Genomic DNA, 19412 nt, shown 5'->3' with positions numbered 1-19412 from the left:
TTTAAGATTTTATTTATTCGTTTTAGAGAGAGAGAGAATAGGGGCAAAAGGAGAGGGAGAAAGAATCTCAAGCCAACTCCACACTGAGCACAGAGCCTGATGTGGAGCTCGATCCCACAACAATAAGATCATGATTTGAGCTGAAACCAAGAGTCGGACGTTCAACAGACTAAGTTACCCATGCGCCCCGAGAAAGACAAATTCTTTATGATCTCACTTATATGTGGAATATAAAACAAACAAACAAACAAAAAACCATACTCATAGAAGGAGAGATTAGATTTGTGCTTACCAGAAGTAGAGGTTTGGGTGAGGGGGTGGAATCTGACAAAGGTGGGTCAAATATACAAACTTCCAGTATAAGATAAATAAGTACTGGAGATATAATGTGCAACATGATGACTACAGTTAACACTGCTTATAGTATATTTGAAAGTTAAGAGGGGAGATACTAAAGAGTTCTTAACATGAGGCAAAAAACATTGATTTCCTTTCTTTCTTTTTTGTATTTATATGAGATGATGGATGTTAACTAATTTACTTTGGTAATCATTAAACAATGGATGTAAGTCAAGTCATTATGCTGTACAACTTAAACTTATACAGTGCTGTCTATAAATTATATACTAACAAAGCTTGGGAAAAATGAGAATAAACTCTTAGTGATGAGAAGGGAAATATGCCACTAATACATCAAAACTTGATATTTTTCTAGACTACATATGGAAGATTGAATGCTACATGTTAAAACCGGAAATCTTTAATCCAATATTAATAAGAATTAATTTTTAAAAAGGAACTAGGATTTTCATGGTAATTATCCTACGATTTTGGAGAACATGCAACTCGAAGCTCTCAATTCTAAAAATATAAGCATTTCTGCTATAATAATGTGTGCATTCCTCTAAAACATCCCCTTAGGCCAAATCAACCACCAGAAATAACTAGGCTTCTGGAGAAAACATGTAGAGGTAAACCACTGCAACTTTGTAACTAGAGTTCTAACAAATGCAACCACAATCTTAATACATTTTAGCACAGCTAAATCCACTCTAGGTTTTCACCCAGTACCAGCTAGGTTTTCACCCAGTACCAGAGTTAGCTTTCGTAGGTTTAAACACTGGGACTCACCTTCTTCCATTGAGATATAGCTCCTGGACGACACCCATTCCCGATAGAGGTAAGTCTTATCAAAAATAAAAATATTTAGAAGTATCTTTGCAGCTTCTTCACCTGCATTTGCAGCCCCACTGGATACGTTAACATTGTAAAAAGCATAATGATTATCCAGAGCATCAAACTATTCAAAACTGATTCCAAAGGAAGGTACTACTATAGGATCTTTAGCTGGTTTTTCTTAAGATTTCATTTATTGCTAAGGTTTTTGTTTAATAGTAAGAAAGATTCCCCTGATTGTTTCAAAAGCTGCTAACTTGGTGTTAACCAATGAAACTTCTGGGTTATACTTACATCATTTTCCTATTTACCAATCCATTATATACTTGTGACAGAAACAAATGTTCTTTTGTATCAGAAAGCTATTATCAAATTTAAAGTCTTAACACTACTCCCCAAATTATTATAATTTTTGTTTTACCTTTGTTTTTTGAAAACAGGACAGATCTATAGATAATATATACATATACATATACACATGCAACAAGCACCTTCAAAATGGATCTGAGTGTTATTGTTTTACCTTATTTCCTGGTTGTATAAATTTTCAGATAATATCTTTAGACAGAAGAATATTAAGAGACAATATGAATAACCTAAAACTATTAAACCTTAATTTTCCTAGAAAAACTTTTATACACTGATGTTTAAAATCCTACACACTTTAAAAACATGAGAAATATTTCATAAGAAGGTATTCTATTATGAAAATACAGATCACCATAGATACATTTCTACTACTTAGGTAAACATCATGTGTGAATTTTCTTTTCTGAATGTAGGGCACAGCAACAGATCTCATAGAATCTTTAAAGGAGAAACTCCTGTTTTCACATTCTGATCCACAGATACTCTGCAATCCTACTGGTCCGAAGAGAAGAGTCAAGCAGTCAAGTAGAATTTCACATAAAGACTAGTTTATAGGTTTTCATAAAAGCATGTTGAAGTTAAGGAAGAAAGATATATAGTAAAATATGAATACTTACGCTTCACATTTCCTTCTGCCAGCCAATACCATGAATAGGCCATTTGTAGTGATGTGGATGAAACTGGAAACTATTATGCTAAGCGAAATAACTCAGAGAAAAACAAATACCAAATGATTTCACTCATATGTGGAATTCAAGAAACAAAACAAATGAGCATGGGGCTGGGGGGAAAGAGAGGCAAACCAAGAAACAATCTTAACTATAAACAACAAACTGAGGGTTGCTGGAGGGGAGGTGTGCAGGGGGGATGGGTTAAATAGGTGATGAGGATTAAGTAGGGCACTTGTGATGAGCGTTGGGTGTTGTATGTAAGTGAGAAATCACTACATTCTACACCTGAAGCTAATATTACACTGTATGTTAACTACCTGGAATTTAAATAAAAATTTGGAGAAAAAAAAAAAGAATAGGACAATGTCTACCCTTACACGCAGGGTCATTGACTAATGTGTATAATAAAGGAGAAATATTGTCAATTGTTTCTTCTCCCAAGAGAACAATGGAAACAATGTAGAGAAGTTTTTGTTTTATAACAATCTGATTTTTATTCCAATATTTAGAAAACTGCTATATAATTTGGATGGATGTACAATGATGCATGAAATAATTATTAAAAAACTCTCTAGAGAAACATATTTAAGCTTAAGAAAAATTCCACAAATGGTTGACACATTTTCTACATTGAAATTTGAATATATTTTCGCATGGGATAATTATAATTATAATACAATGAAACATAAAAGCACAAAAATGGAAATCAGGTATCAGATAGTCTTTATCAATAAAACTAAGGTCAAAGTAAAAATATATGATCATATTGAATTTTGTGTCCAATAAAATTAAAGGAGCATAAAAATGTATATTGCAAATTGGTCAATTGACCAGAGAAAGTTTCTAAAGAAATCTCTCTGTGGTGAAATAAAAGATAAATAAAATGATAATTTTTAAATGGTTTAAAACTAGCTTCTTTTGGAGAATAAATATGACATTAACTTAATTTTTTATTATATGAACTGGATTGACAAATCTAATGTTATTTTGAAAAATTAGAGAAACAAATATCCACAGCCCAAATGAAAAGTAATAAGAATAAACTATATGAAACCTAAGTAGTCCTACATATCCAGAGGCTAATAACTAACACATATGATATCACTGTAGTCAGAATTAACTTACATGTATTTTCCCACTTCTGCTTCATCTTCTTCTTTCAAAGTATTCTCTATTGAAAGTATTAAATGTGTATTTTACAATATCTTTTAAAAATCTAAAACACAGAGACCCTATTATTATATTTGTACTCAAATTATCATAAAACTTATGGGGTCACATGAATCACATTAATTTATTAAACGTGTAACAATATTGTAATTATTTCAAATTTTATTAATATAGCATTCCATTGATGGACTGACAGTGTATAATTCTTCCACATTGATGATCCAGTTATAAATCAGTTCTTTCCCTTTTTTTTTACTTTTAGATTCTTTATAGGTGTATGCAGGATGTCATTGTCCTCCTTTGATAAACATTTATATAGGCAAAATGCAATAGCAGTGAAGAAGATAGTGAATACTTTGCAAACAGAACCTAAATTAAAAAAAAAAATACAAGCATCAGATGTATCAATCTATTTAGAGCAAAAATATTTGTGGAAAGAATGCCAATTACCAAAGAAAAACTAAGTATATTTCATCTCTATAAAATATCAATTCTCCAATTGTAAAATGTAATTAATGTCATAAACTTATATCAAGTTATTTAAAGGAGATTTTTGTAATGTTTACAAAAACTTTTAGATTTCTTAAAGATACAGCCCAAGAAAAATGCAAGATGTGTTATTATTTCACAGAATGTATTAACTCTAAAGCTTAAAAATACATTTCTGCTATCAAAATTTAAATATCAATAAGAACTGGAACATAAATTAACTTCATGAAGCTTCACTCTTTTTGAAATATTCACCATTTTCCAAATAAAAACAAATATTTTAGAAAAATTAGTTGATTATTAGGGTTTTTATTCATTTTCATGTTTCATGTTTCAGAAAATATATTACAAGCATTATATAAAAGTACTTGAGCTTAGGATGCAAATGACCCTGAAAATTAAAGTAAAAAATATTTTAGAGCAACAATATCAATTATCTGACAATATCAATTATAGTGGTTACAAAAGATAAAGTAAGAAACATTAGTCCGTCATTTATAATGACACAATGATTTTCATACATTTTTAATAGCACAACACCGTAAACAACCCAAATGAATTTTAACAAGAAAAATGGATAAATTGTAGTATATTTACAAAATGACGTAGTATTCAGAGATTTTTTAAAAGCACAAACTACTGCTATGGAATATCACAAATGAATCTCCCCAAAGCATATTAAGCAACACAGAAAAAAAAAAAACTGTATATACTGCATTACATTTGTATAAATTGCTAGAACGTGCAGAACCAACATACTGTAATAGAAATCTCAAAGAGGTTTATCTGTAGAGGAAGGAAATGGACTGAAAAGGGATATGGGGGAAATTTCTACAACTTGAATGAGGTGCTGGGTACATAGGTGCACTCAATTATCAAAGGCCATCAAACTAAACACCTAAGATCTATGCTAATTGTATCTTAATTACATCTCAATATTTTTAAGAGTACTACTTGATACATTTTTCACAAACTAAACACAGTGTGACCAGCATCTGGATCAAGAACAAAACATTGTCAACATCCCAGAAGCCTTCCTTCATGTTTTCTCAAAGTCACTAACCCAAAAGGGTTAGTTTTGTTCACTTTTGAAGTATATTTATAACAGGTCAAAACTATGTAAGTAAGTGGTATCATACACTGCATAATCATTTGTTTCTGGTTTCTTTCATTCAACGTTATGTTTGTATGATTCATCCATTATTTGTGCCGTTGTGTAGTTTTCATTTTCATTGTTGTATACTATTGCATTGTTGATTTTATCACAATTTATCCAAACCATTATTTATTGACTATTTGATTATCCGCTTTTGTGATGCGTTCTTTCGTGTCCTTTGTCTATTTTTTCCATGTCTATCCTTTGTTTATTATTGATTAATGAGAGTGCTTTATATACTTTGGACATTGGTTCTTTTTCACATTTTACCTTCTAAACTGTCGCTGTCTATCTTTTAATTATTTCTTTTGATGGTCAGAACTTTAAAATGTCAAACTAGTTGACATTAAATTGCCACAAAAGCATATTCCTGTTGTAGTTTCTGTGTTTGTCCTTTCAGACGTAATTCCCTATTTCTTTATTATTGTTATCTCCTCTTAGTAGCTCCTTGGCAGGATCTCTAGCAGTTCACCAGTTTTCTCAATTATGTGCTGTTTGAAAATAAGTAAGCATGCTAGTTATATCTAAAATAAAAATTAAAAGGCTCAGTGTCTTAAGAGGACTTACTTACGAACAATGCCTAGTTTTGTTGAATTATCTCTGAGAAATTAATTCTGACTACTTAAATGTCATTTTTTTACTTTTTAATTGTTTTCTAAAATTTTACTTTACTCAGTGTTCAATGTAGACTAAGCTGGCTGGATAACTGACTTTTGAATTACAGGACACCACTGTACACTTTATCACAGAGGTATTTGTTACTGTTAAATATTAGAGTCTATTATGTGTTTCTTTGAATTAATGAACCCACTCATTAAAATCACAAAACATATAAAGACTTTTAAGTATTTATCACACCAATATCATCTATGCAATAAAATCACAAAATGTTAGTACTGATTAACATTTCAGAAATTATGTAGTCCAACATCCTCATTTTACAGATGAATAAATTGAGACCCAGGAAGATCTAGTGAATTTTCTAAAGTAATGCAAGCCTATTTAGACTTTCTCAACATTGACCATAGCTCATATCACCATAGTATCCCAATTCCCCATATCTCTTATTTATTCAACAAATAATGAATGCCTGCTATGTGGATTGTTATATCATTAAGCAAAAGAAACTGCGAAACTTACATTTAAGTAGGATAAAAATATCTTTATGTTCTTTAGGTGTGTGAAAAAAATTTTTTTAATTATCCAGTCCTTTACTATGGAAATGGAAATTGTCACAAGGTCGAGCAACTTGGTTGTATATGTATATGGACAAAATTGCTTCTTAAATTGAAATTTTGCTAATTACCACCCTTTATTCAGGAGTAACATAAAACAATTGTGTATTTAGTGGAGTGACTCAAATATTCATATAAATACTATAAAACTTTAGTTTCTAAAATATTTTCTATATAATAAGGCTTCTTTAATCATCAAAGTATCCATTTGTTCACAGTTTATTACTGCACACTATTATAAACAACTATATGTTTTTAAAACAATTATACTTTTCTATATTTCCTCTTTTAGAACAATTATACTTTTCTATATTTCTTCAATAGGTATCACTTACATACTCCTACCATAAGGTAAGCCATTTTCATCTTATTATAGATCCAACAATTTCCTTTTTTTCCACAGTATTCAGTCTCCCGAAAGATACAAGAAGTTTCTCCTGCCATTTTAAAAAGTATTGGTCCAGGTATCGTCCCTATGAAAAATGCAGTAATTGTAAATTCTCCATGAAAACACTTCAAGTAAGGATAAGAATGTTTTTATTCTAAAATTAAACATATATTTAGTCATCATCACATTTACATATATCATTTAAAATTAGCTAAGAATTTACTTACAAATAGGATTATTAATATCTGGAAACAATGACTGTATTTTTAAAAAATCCTTATTTCTGCAGGTATAAAACTTAGTATCTTTCATATTTTTAGAATGATGTACATATTTATTGTTATGTAGTAGACATCTCACAACTTTTAATTTTTCAATTAAAAATTTAGGAGAAAGTAAGAGAGAGATATTAAATATTATTTTTGGGAATTCAGTATACCTCCAAAGATTTCGAATTGTGAAATTTTCAATCAATGATAAGTTAGTTTCATAATGCAATGTACATCTGTTATCAAGATATTGAGAGAAAAAACTGAAAATGTAAATGCTTTGGTATGTTTGTAGCAACCCCTAAATTCAGAGAACCTCAAATCCCGAGGAACAGTTGTGTGCTGCCTGAGGTAAATCTCTATATACTCAGAGACAGCATCTGCTCAGCAACAATTTCAGCTAAAATTGAAGTAAAAATCACTTAAATAAAGAGCCAGTGGGGAGCCTGGCTGGCTCAGTTGGTGGAGCATATGACTCTTGATCTTGGGGTTGTGAGTTCCAGCCCCATGTTAGATGTGGAGATGACTTAAAAATAAAATCTTAGAAAAAAAAGCCACCCCAAAGCCTTTAGAAAAAGGATCTCAGAACTAACATGTCTTAACCATCTTCCTTCTATCAGGGCCCTCATGCTTCGTGACTCTTGATTCCTGCCAAAGATCACTATCCATCACCAGTTTTCCCAATCTCATTGAGTGTTAGCACTCTGTGCTTAAGGTGAAAAACTTAGGCCTACTATTCATTATTTCTCTATTTTCCATCATATTTTCCAATCCATGATAATAAATCTCTGTGACTCTAACTCCAGACATACCTTGGATATGTTGATTTCTCTGTCTTTTACAACCTCCAAAATCCAATTTAATATAATTCTGACTTAGACTTCAGCAGAAGCCTTTTTTTCCTCCACATTTATCTTCTATAAGTATTTCTCCCTCAGAAGCAGAGTTATCTTTTAAGTGTAAATCAGACAATCTCTATCCTCTGCTTCAAATTCTCTGTTGGCAAAATCTTGTTAGATATAAGAGCGAGTCTGTATCTAAAATATAATATTCCACCCTCTTCCATCAAAACTGTATTAGTCTCCCTGGCTTCCTTTCTGTTGCAAAAAATATTTCTATACTTGTTGTTTCTCATGTTCCTTCTTCCATTACAAACCTGTCATTGGGGCACCTGGGTGGCTTAGTCGGTTAAGGTTAAGCATCTGCCTTCAGCTCAGGTCAGGATCCCAGGGTCCTAGAATCAAGCCCTGCATGGAGCCCCTGCATTGGGCTCCCTGCTCAGCAAGGAGCCTGCTTCTCCCTCTCTCCCTCCCTCCCTCTCCCTTGGCTCATGCTCTCTCTCTCAAATAAATAAATAAAATCTTTTTAAAAAATTGTCTTTATCTAGTGGGTCATTATTCATATAAAAATATGCTCTTATTTTTCCTGATTAAAAAAGCAATTTTAACCCCACACATTGATCTAGTTATTGAATTATTTCTCTGATCCCCATCAAAACCACACTTAAATTTTTCTACATTCTTGACTTCATTTATCATATGTCTTTCAGTCTTCAATCCAGTTCAATCTTGTTTCCTTACCCCATTAATATTTTTAACCAACTTTTGAACCAGAGGTGCTAATATAGTCATAATGCAGATTTGAAAGCTAGTGTTTGCTATTTAAGAAAGTCTGAAGTCCACAGTGCATTATCCTCAGCAAGACCAATTTCTTCTTTGGCCATAAATCCTTGAAAACATCAGATTCAGAGTCTTTGGTATTGAAAATGTTTAAAAGCACTAGTTTAGGTTAGTGACTTTCCAAACATGCAAGCAATCCTGTGGTTATGTGTTTTGTTTCAGCTTACCAAACCACTTGTGTGAACTTGATGAATATACCTCTAATCAAATAGATTTTCCTAATCAAATATAATATTAATACATATTTTATATGACAGGATGGGCTTTGCACTAGGTATTGCCTTTTTACATAAATATTATCCTAAATTCTGCAAAGCAGTTCCCCCAGTCACTTGTTTTGTATCAGTTAACCATTATTATTTATTTGAAATTCCAAATATACATGTAGACACACATATCAAAAAATGAACAATTCAGTGTAATAAAAGATTGCCAAAAGTCCATACCAAATATTCTCAAAATCACATAGGTCAAACCCAAGGCCAAAGAACGTTGATTGTCTGATACAATCCTGCAAGCAAATAGTAATGATATTACCAAAACATCATTATTAGCTATAGAGAATGTTTGCTAGATTCAAGGTTTTTTTTTTTTTCCTGTGCATCAATTAAACAAACTAAGAATCTTTAGCCAGTTGACAGAGTTCATTCTGGGTGAATTAAAGAAGCACCACTCCTTCAATTTCTTCATATCCTTCCCCTTGCCAACTGATTCCAAAGCTTCTTGCTCTTCACAAGGAGGAAGCATTTATGGACCAAACCTTCTGCCCCAACCTCTTTTTCCTTTGCTGAAAAAACTTAGCACTAACTTTCACACTTAACCATTTTCCATTTTGAGGTGCATACCCACTGTTTTAGATTTCTCCTTTTTGCCCCTGTGAGATCCACTCCCTACATTTCTCTACCTTTATGTCTGTCTTGGAAGGCTGACCTAAATGTACTACATCAGTAGGCTTTCTTGCTTTCTGTCTTCTAGTTAGGGTTTGCGAACTGGGTGCTCCAGAGTGAGGAAGGAAAGTGAGGTCAAGGTGTTCATGCCCAGGATCTCTCCCTGCAGAGTTATATCAGGTTGACTGGGTCCCTAGGCAAAGCAGTCCCCTCTACAGTTCTCTCTCCTTCATACCCCTGTTTTCCTCTGGCCAAGTGGTAACAGACCAGAGGTACTATATTGTACCATGTGATTTCTTATACTTCACCCACATTTTAAATAGCCACTTTCTTCAACCTTGCTCAAATTGTCTTAATTGGAGGGTGCCTTCTCTTTCCTATTGGACCTCTGACTCTTACCCTCACTATTCAAAAGCTAAAATAAACAAAAAATAACTTTCCCAAATATAAAAAATGAACCTCTCTGTATTTCTTATCGGTCAAAGCAGGTATTTGTTCAAAAAAATGCATAACACCACATACTAGTTTGGAAAATGAAAATATAATTTAAAAAAGTCAACCTTTGAACATAGTAGGAAGTAAAAAATTAAGAACTACATTTTATTTTAAATAAACTCTATGCTTACCCTTTCTTTCCTTGCTCTAGAACTTGAACAATAAACTAGTATGACCAATATTTTTATCCAAACTGATTCAATTTAGGGGCACCTGGGTGGCTCAGTCGTTAAGCGTCTGCCTTCGGCTCAGGTAATGATCCCGGGGTCCTGGGATCGAGTCCCACATTGGGCTCCCCCTGCTCTGCAGGGAGTCTGCATCTCCCTCTGCCGCTGCCTGCCACTCCCATTTGGCTCAGGTCATGATCCCAGCGTTCTCGGATCGAGCCCCGCATCCAGCTCCCTGCTCGGCGGGAAGCCTGCTTCTCCCTCTCCCACTCCCCTGCTTGTGTTCCCTCTCTCGCTGTGTCTCTCTCTGTCAAATAAATAAATAAAATCTTTAAAAAAAAAAAAACTGACTCAATTTACTAAAATGTAGCATATGTACAATATTTTGTGAATATTTTACAAAAAGTGAGGTAATTCTACCCATATCAACCTGGTGAAAATATATATTCTTTCCTCAGATGTTTACTACTAGGAAAATGAAAACAAATTAACCAATCTTCAAAAGAGAATGACTTTTTTAAATTAAAAAATAATTTACACTTCTATAATGAGCAGATTCCTAAGGGAGGAAAAAAAAAGCGTCACATTTTAGAACCGCACTTCTGTATAGGTCTTGGTATAATGTGGAAATATGAATAATAAGCCTAACTATAATTGTGTGTTCTGCTTCATTTAGCACAGGTAGTTTTATTACATGGCTTATCGTTGCTTTCTGAAGCATATATAGAGCTGACCATAACTCATAAGTGTAATCATTAAGGTGTATTTATGTGCCTTCAGTTTGATTATAACCATCTTTCTGATATACAAAACAAGATGAAAAGAGTAATGATTCCTAGGATTTCCCATAATCACTTAAATGAATGAACAAAATAAATAATAGATATGTATTAAAAATATTTAATAAAAAATGAGTATATTTTAACAAGGAAGTGAATATCTTTTGTACATCATCTAATAAGTAAAGCTATGATAGGATGACTTAAGAATTTCATGGAATAAATGAAACACTTGTTAGTACTCTTCCAAAATGTAAAAAGGCAGCTTCCACTATCTCTTATGACTTTTAAATTTATATTTTCATTCCATATCTTTCTTAAAAGACACCAGTTCTAGACTTAAGTTCCTGTTTTGCCCAAAAGCTGCTCTTCCCCTAATGTTCCCTATCACAAGAAGGGGAACTCTCATCCACCATCATGCAATGTTCAAGCCCAAAATGTGAAAAAAGGCATCCTTGTTTCCTCATTGACCAGATTCAATAACTAAATACTGTGATTTTTTTTTAAATACAGCTTTTTCATATCTCTTTTTCTGATTTAAAAAAAAAATTTATCTCTAAGACCACTGGCCTATTCCAAGGCTGCATCTTAGTCCTTAAAAAAAAAATGAAATGACTTCTTAATTTATCTCCCAACAAACATCCTTATCCTTTCAGTCCATTCTCCATGGAACAGCCAAAGTGATTTTTATTTACTCTGCAGTCAAATGCTCTACCACTGAGCTATACTCCCCTTTATTTACTCTGAAATTCTGATTATTTCACTGCCCCACTAGGATCTTTCAACAGCTTCTCCTTGTTCTTATGATAACATCTAGAATTGCAGAAAACTTTACAACGGTCAGCCTGATCACATCAGCCTCATTGCACGCCACCTCACACCACATTTTTCCCTGAAGTCTATCTCATTATATTCAAACCACTTCCTAAAAGATCTTTGATTCACTTCTTTAAGATTTCACTTTCATTTTATATGAAATTCCCACAAGTTGAGATCTATTTTTAGGCTTACTGTCATTCTATTCATAAATCAATACTATTGTTTTAATAATTAAAACTTTATGGTACATTTTAGCTTATGAGGCTAAGCCTCCATTATTGTGTTTCTTTGTTTAAGATTCCCAAGCTACTGTTATTATTTTTCCCTAAGAACTTTAGAATCAGATTTTAAAGTTCAATAATTATATTTGTATTTTGATTATCACATTAAAATTATCAATTATCTTAAGAACTGATATATTGGTAATGTTAGGTCTTCAGAAATCCATAATATGGGATACATCTTTCCCAACTGTTCAAGTCAGTCTGCTTTCATGACATTCATGTGTGTGTGTGTATGTGTTTCATTTTATTTTTTACTTTTTATTTTGAAATTATTTATTTTTGAAACTCACAGGTATTTGTAAAAATAGTACAAAGTACCATGGGTTCTTTACCCAGCATCCCCCAATGATGAAATCTTATATAACTATTATATAATATTAAAACCAGGAAAATGACATTGACTTATTTCTGCTAACCAGACTACTGACCTTAATCTATTTTCATTTTTCAGTTAATGTAGGTTAAAAAATTATTTTTAACTGAATTGGTGTGTGTGTGTGTGCACATGCATGCATGAGTGTGTGTATGCTATTTTTTATATCCTGGAGCTTAATGAATTTTTATCTAAATGTATTAGCTATTATTTCCAATACAACATAAAAAGAACTGGTAATATTTTTCCTGGAAGTTTTATTGTAACAGAAAGATAAACACTGGAGTTCAAATCTCACCAAGAATGAAGGGAATGAAGGATCCTACGTTTAGCTTTCTTTCCATCAGGACCTCTTGAAAGACTATATCCTAGAATAAAGGGCAACCTGGAAACTGGTAAGATCTTTTAGAGACTTAAACTTACCCTCAAACCAACCAAATTTCTATTTGGATTACAGGGAACTGTCCCAATTCTGTACATCTAAATAAAGTTATTGTAAAAAAAATTTTGGCGTTATTAATGTCTATAGCCTCTATTGTTTTTGGTACACAAAATCTCACATATGATTAAAAATAATTATAGGAACTATAAAAGAGACAAGAGAAAAAAATACAATATAATACTTCTATAGAATATTCAGATACTACATACCTGACAGAGATTTTAAATATGGGGAATTAATATATCCAAGAAAACAAATGATAAGATAGACAATTTTATCAGAGAACTAGTATCTAGTAAAAAGAAAGGAAATTCTATAACTGAAAAATACACTAATTAGAATTAAGAATTCAGTAGGTGAACTTAATAGCTAATTAGACACACATGAAGATATAATTAGTAAACTAGAGTATAGGTAAATGGAAAAGCAGATGGGGATAAGATTAAAGCATCAAAAATTAGAAAAGTGAAAAAACTTTAGTCTAAAGCACAGAGCATACAAACAAATGAAACTAGAAAGCAAAAGACACTAAAAGACACATAGACACAGTGAAAGGTTTATGATATGTGTAATTAAGATCCCAGAGATGAGGAGAGAAAGAATGGAGCAGAGGAATATTTGAAGAAAGAACATTTGAGAATTTTCCTGAATTAATGAAAGATATTGTGCTAGATAATCACCCAAGATGGCTGGCATCAATTCCTTTTTTTTTCTTTTCTGTACATGCTAGTTGTTCCTGGCATCAAAAAGTGGAACCTAATGATTCTCTTCCTGAAACATGACTTTTATAGCTAATAGAATGCAGAAAAGTGACATTCTTGGACATCCAGCCTCGGTCAAATAAAGCCTTGCTGCTTTTGCCTTGTAGCTTATGCTTGGGTCTCTTGGAACACTAGGACTTCGGACGCTCCCTTTTGGAACTGCTGTACTTTGTTAGCAGAAGTACAAGTCACATAAAGAGCCTACTTATGGTCAGTCAACCTCAATTAGGCTCCCAGCAAAAGTTAGCCTAAATTGTCAGTGGTCTTGGAAATCCAGCCCAGTCATGCTATCAGATGACTAAGTGTCATGTGGCATCTGACCACAAGCTCAAGAACTACCAATTAAGAACTACCCAATTGAGCTCAGTCAACTCACAGAGCCATGAGAGAGAAAGATATAGTGTTGTCGTTAAGTAATAAATTTAAGATGGTTTGTTACTGCTATGGGCTGAATTGTCTTCCTTCCAAAATTTATATGCTGAAATCCTAACCTCTAGTACCTCAGAATGCCATCTTATTGAAGACAGGTTTTAGAGAGGTAATTAAGTTAAAATGAGGTCAGTTGTGTGGGCCTAATCCAATATGACTGGTCTCTTCATTAGAACAGAAAATATGGACACAGAAATGTACAGAGCAAAGACAATGTAAAGGATCGAGGAAAAATGGCCATTTACAAGCCAAGGAGATTTGGAATAGATCTTCCCTCACAGCCCTCAGAAGGAACCAAGACTGCCCACACCTTGATCTCAGATTTCTAGCCTCAAGAGCTGTGAGAAAAAAAGTATCTGTTGTTTAAGACACCCATCCTGTGGTACCTTTCTATGTATGGTAGCCTAGCAAACTAATACACTTATCATAGTAGATAACAGGAAAAGACAACAAGCCTGTCTTTTAAAGGCATAAGAAAAATTTAAATCTCCATGCAGCATAAACACAAACAAAATCATATTAAGAAATATCATAGTAAAATTACTGACAACCAAAGACAAGAAAAATGTTAAAAACATCTAGAGAAAAAGGCATATTACATTCAAAGGAATAGTAATAAAACATTCTCATAGAAGTCAAGAAAACAGTTAAACAGTTTAGTACTTCTTAAAGTACTAAACTTGAAATTCCATAAGCAGCCAAAGTATAATTTTATAATAAAGGTGAATTAAACATATTTTTAAACAAAAAATGAACAAAATTCATTTCTATCAGACCCACAGTAAAAAATTTTTTTGAAGAAAGAAATGATCTCTGAAGAAAGCAAAAAATGCAGGAAAATATAAAGAGATTCTGATAATATGATATTAAATATACATAAAATTACATCCATTAGGTTGTAAAATTTGTGTAGCATCAGAATATATGACAACAGCAACAAAAGTTTGGAAGAAAGTTAATGGAGTTAAAGTATTCTTAGGTCCTTGAATTATCCAGAAAGTGGTAAGAGTACTAATTAAATTTGACTCTAATGAATGATATATACTCTTATAATGTCTTGACTACTATAAGAAGAATAAAATAATACATAATTAGCAAAATAATAAAGGGAAAATAATTAAAACTAAAAATAATCAATGTAAAAGAAGTAAAGAACTGAAAGAACAAGTAGAAAATATTTTAAAGCAAATCCTAAAATGAGACAAAAATCCAAACATATCAGCAATTATTTTTAATTTAATAGTCTATATAGTCTAGTTTAAAAACTAAGTTATTAGACTGGATTTTTTTTAAAGGTGAAAGATTTATGCGATCTGAAGAGAAACCAGAGTGTTAGACTGGATTTTTTTTTTTAAAGGCAACTACAGACTGCTTACTAGATATACCTTAAATATGTATAATCAGAGAATGATTGAAAGTAATAGAATGGAAAAGTATATATTATGCTAATAGAAATATAGCTGATAAAACAATATTAAAGTGAGAAAAAGTAATTCTAAGACAAGAAGTTATTAGAGATAAAAAAGAATATTAGAATATTTCAAGGGCTAAAGGGTCAATAAAGCAAGAAGTTGTAGCATTCAAAATTGTTTTCAAGTAATATAGCCTCAAAATATATACAGCAAAAATGATGTAGTAATGGACAAGTGTACCATAATAAAAAAGATCTTAAATAATTTGTAAGTCCAAAGAAGTTTTCAAGGAAGAAAACATGAAAGTATGTTTCCTGAACAAAGTGGACTCCATCTAAAAATAAATGGAATATTAATTATGTTTATATTATATATAAATAAAAGATATATAACAAAATATAACAAAAAAATTTCAAATGTTTAGGAATTAAACTATACACTTCTAAATAAAATAAGAAAAATACATCAAAAGTCATATTTGAATTGAAAGGATGAGAAAAATACATATTAAGACTTCTGGAATGCTATATTCACATTTGGACAGAAAAGGAATATATATCAATATACAGAAGATATATGTGAATAAAATAAAAATATAATAAACATAAAAATGAAATGATAGAAATTAAAAATTAAAGCAAAAATGTTGATTAGCTTCTTTCTCTTTCTCTCACTTTCTTTCTCTCACACATACACACACACACACACACACACACACACACACACACATGCATTCCATTTCTAATTTAAAACCCCACAAAGAAATTTCCGTGCCCAGGTGACAACACAAGTGATTTCTTCCAAAGATTTGATTAAAATAAATAAATAAATAAATTTAACCACACCTTCATAAAATAGCCCAGATACAAAGAAAAGAGGAAATATTTCCCAACTCATTTCATGAGACCAGAACATTAAGACCAAAACCTGACAAGCACATTAATAAGAAGGGAAAATTATAAGGTAACCTTAGTCATGAAGACAGATGCAAAAATACTACATAAAATATTAGCAAAATGAATCAAGGAACTGACCAAGTTCAACTTATTCCTAGAATAAAGTAGCAATATGATATTGTGATCATCTCAATATATGCATCAAATGTATTTCAAAATTTATTCATTAAAAAATGTCTTAGAAAAAAAGTCTTAGTGAATGAGGAATGAAAAAAATTGGCTTATTCTGATAGATGTTATCAATACCACACTTAATGGTGAAATTTACAGCAAATTTCATATCTCACACTGAAATACCAAAAGCCATCATCATGATGCACATACAAAACAAGGATAGTAACTACCATTACTTCTATTCAGCACTGTAAAGGATAGCTTAATCAGGCAAAAATGTATAAGGGTTGGAAAATAATAAAAATCATTTTTTGCAGATCAGGATTATGTACATAGAAAATCTGAAGTTAAAATACCAATGAACCACTAGAAATTAATATAAGCATATGTACAGAATAAAAGATCAAAGCACAAGAATGAATTGCATTCTTCGTACCAACAATAAACAACTACACTATACTATGCTATACTAAGTATGAAAAACATTAATTACCTAGGAATGAATCATGAAGGAGGTTTATACCTCCATCCTGAAAATAAAAATTATGAACAAATTTTGGAAGAAATAAATGAGGATTTAAATAAATGAAGGAACTATACCTCATTGATTGATCAAAAAACTCAGTGTGGTAAGTATAGCAATTTTTTCAAATAGATTTAAAGGTATTCTGTTTAAAATTTCGTCATGTTAGGGGTGCCTGTGTGGCTCAGTTCGTTAAGCATCCAATTCTTGGTTTCACCTCAGGTCATGATCTCATAGGTCATGAGATTGATCCCCACAACGGGCTCCCTGCTCAGCGGGACTCTGCTTGAAGATTCTCTCTCTCTGCCCCGCCCCCCTGCCATGTGCTCTCTCTCTCTCTCAAGTAAACAAATCTTTTTAAAAAATCTCATCATGTGGGGGGAGGAGCAAGATGGCGGAGGAGTAGGGGACCTAAATTTTGTCTGGTCCCAGGAATTCAGCTAGATAGGGATCAAACCATTCAGAACACCTATGAACTCAACAAGAGATCGAAGAAAAGAATAGCAGCAACTCTCTGAACAGAAAAGTGACAACTTTCTAGAAGGTTGGACCTGCAGAGAAGTGAATCCGAGGCGATATTCAGGAAGATAGACGGTGGGGGAGGGGGCCTCCATCAGCCGCTACTGGCAAGTGATAGAGCAGCAGAGCACAAAATCAGAACTTTTAGAAGTCTGCTCTGCTGAGGGATGTGGCGCCAGTGGCTAAGAGGGAGGTGGAACCCTCGCTGGGACAGTGTGGTCTCAGGACCCCTGGGGTCACAGGAAGACTGAGGGTGCCTGAGTGTGTCAGAGCTCCCAGGTATCGAAGAGGGGAAGCTAGCTGCAGAGATGGAGCCGAGGAGTGGGCTCTCAGCTCGGGTTGCCATAAACTGTGATCCGGGGCACAGTCGGGCCACTGCTCTTCCAGCAGGGACCCAACAAGCGGCAGATCCGGGGAGACTCCCCTTCCTCCCCCGGGAGGAGTGGCACGGGAGCACATGGCAGGGATCTGCTGGGTTTGGAGACTCCTCACAGGGTCGGGTGCCAGAGATAGAAATGCTCAGTCACAGACCAGGTGAGCACGGAGTGCAGCCGGAGACTGGGGAGATGGGAGTGACTGACTGTTTTTCTCTGGGGGTGCACTGAGGAATGGGGCCCCGAGTTCTCGGCTCCTCCAGGGCAGAGATTGGGAGGCCACCATTTTCACTCTCAGCCTCCAAAGCTGTAGGGAAAGCTTGCAAGGAAGAAAAGCTCCCTAGAGCAAACCCGAGCAGATTACTTAGCCCAGACCCAGCAAGGGCAGGGCAATTCCACCTCTGCCAAAGATATTTGGGAACCACAGCAACAGGCCCCTCCCCCAGAAGATCAGCAAGAACAGCCAGCCAAGACCAAGTTTACTGATCAATGAGACCAGCAGAACTCCAGCACTAGGGGAATACTGCACATAGAATTCATGGCTTTTTCCCACCTGATTCTTTAGTCTTTCAAAGTTAATTTTTTTAATTTTCTTTTTTTCTTTTTCTATTTTTTTGGGGGGGAATTTTTCTTTTTCCCTTTTTCAACCAACATCTTATCAATCCCTTTTTTATTTTTCATTTTTAGAGGCATATTCTATCCCTTCATAGTAGTTAGCCTTATTTTTGGTATATATATATATATATATATATATAAGTTGTTCTGTCTTTAAAATTTTGGGATACAGTTTCTTCGAACAGAACAAAATATACCCTAAATCTCTAGTGTATGGCTTTGTTCTAGTCTCCTGCCTGATCATATCCTCTCCCTTTATTTTTTTAATTTCTCTTCTGTCTTTTTTCAACCAACTTCTTATCAATTCCTATTATAAAATCTTTTATAATTTTCAACTTTACATTCATATTCCATCCGTTCATTGTATTTACCCTTATTTTTGTACATATATAAGTTTTTCTTTCTTTAAAATTTTGGGAAGAAGTTTCTTCTAACAGATCAAAATATGTGCAAAATCTAGTGTGTGGCACTGATCAAATTTGATTGTCACCAGACTGATCAAATTTGATTGTATTCTTTTTTTTTTCTTTGTTCTTTCTTTCCCTTTTTTTCCCCCTCATTTCAGGCCTCTTCTGGTTTGTTTAGTGTATATTTTTCTGGGGTCGTTGTTACCCTGTTAGCATTTTGTTCTCTCATTCATCTATTCTCCTCTGGACAAAATGACAAGACAGAAAAACTCACCTCAAAAAAAAGAACAAGAGGAAGTACTGACTGCCAGGGACCTAATCAATATGGACATTAGTAAGATGTCGGAACTAAAGTTTAGAATGATGATTATAAAGATACTAGCTGGGCTTGAAAGAAGCATGGAAGATACTAGAGAAACCCTTTCTGGAGAAATAAAAGAACTAAAATCTAACC

General features: G+C 33.2%; 1 protein-coding gene across 1 annotated transcript in view; it reads right to left on the bottom strand.

Moving 5' to 3' along the window:
- Positions 1–19412, bottom strand: part of SLCO6A1 (solute carrier organic anion transporter family member 6A1) — a 114135-nt gene that overhangs the window by 19955 nt on the left and 74768 nt on the right. Inside the window, exons 11-14 of the mRNA XM_006727798.2 lie at positions 9049–9113; positions 6602–6739; positions 3643–3755; positions 1132–1300 (exon numbers count right to left, since the gene is read on the bottom strand). Of these exons, the coding sequence (XP_006727861.1) occupies positions 1132–1300; positions 3643–3755; positions 6602–6739; positions 9049–9113 (485 nt within the window). The remainder of the gene's footprint in view (positions 1–1131; positions 1301–3642; positions 3756–6601; positions 6740–9048; positions 9114–19412) is intronic.

This window comes from Leptonychotes weddellii, chromosome 7 (assembly GCF_054177405.1).
Source record: "Leptonychotes weddellii isolate Sample4059 chromosome 7, ASM5417740v2, whole genome shotgun sequence".
Lineage (NCBI taxonomy): Eukaryota > Metazoa > Chordata > Mammalia > Carnivora > Phocidae > Leptonychotes > Leptonychotes weddellii.
This window is presented reverse-complemented; position numbering and strand designations above follow the sequence as displayed.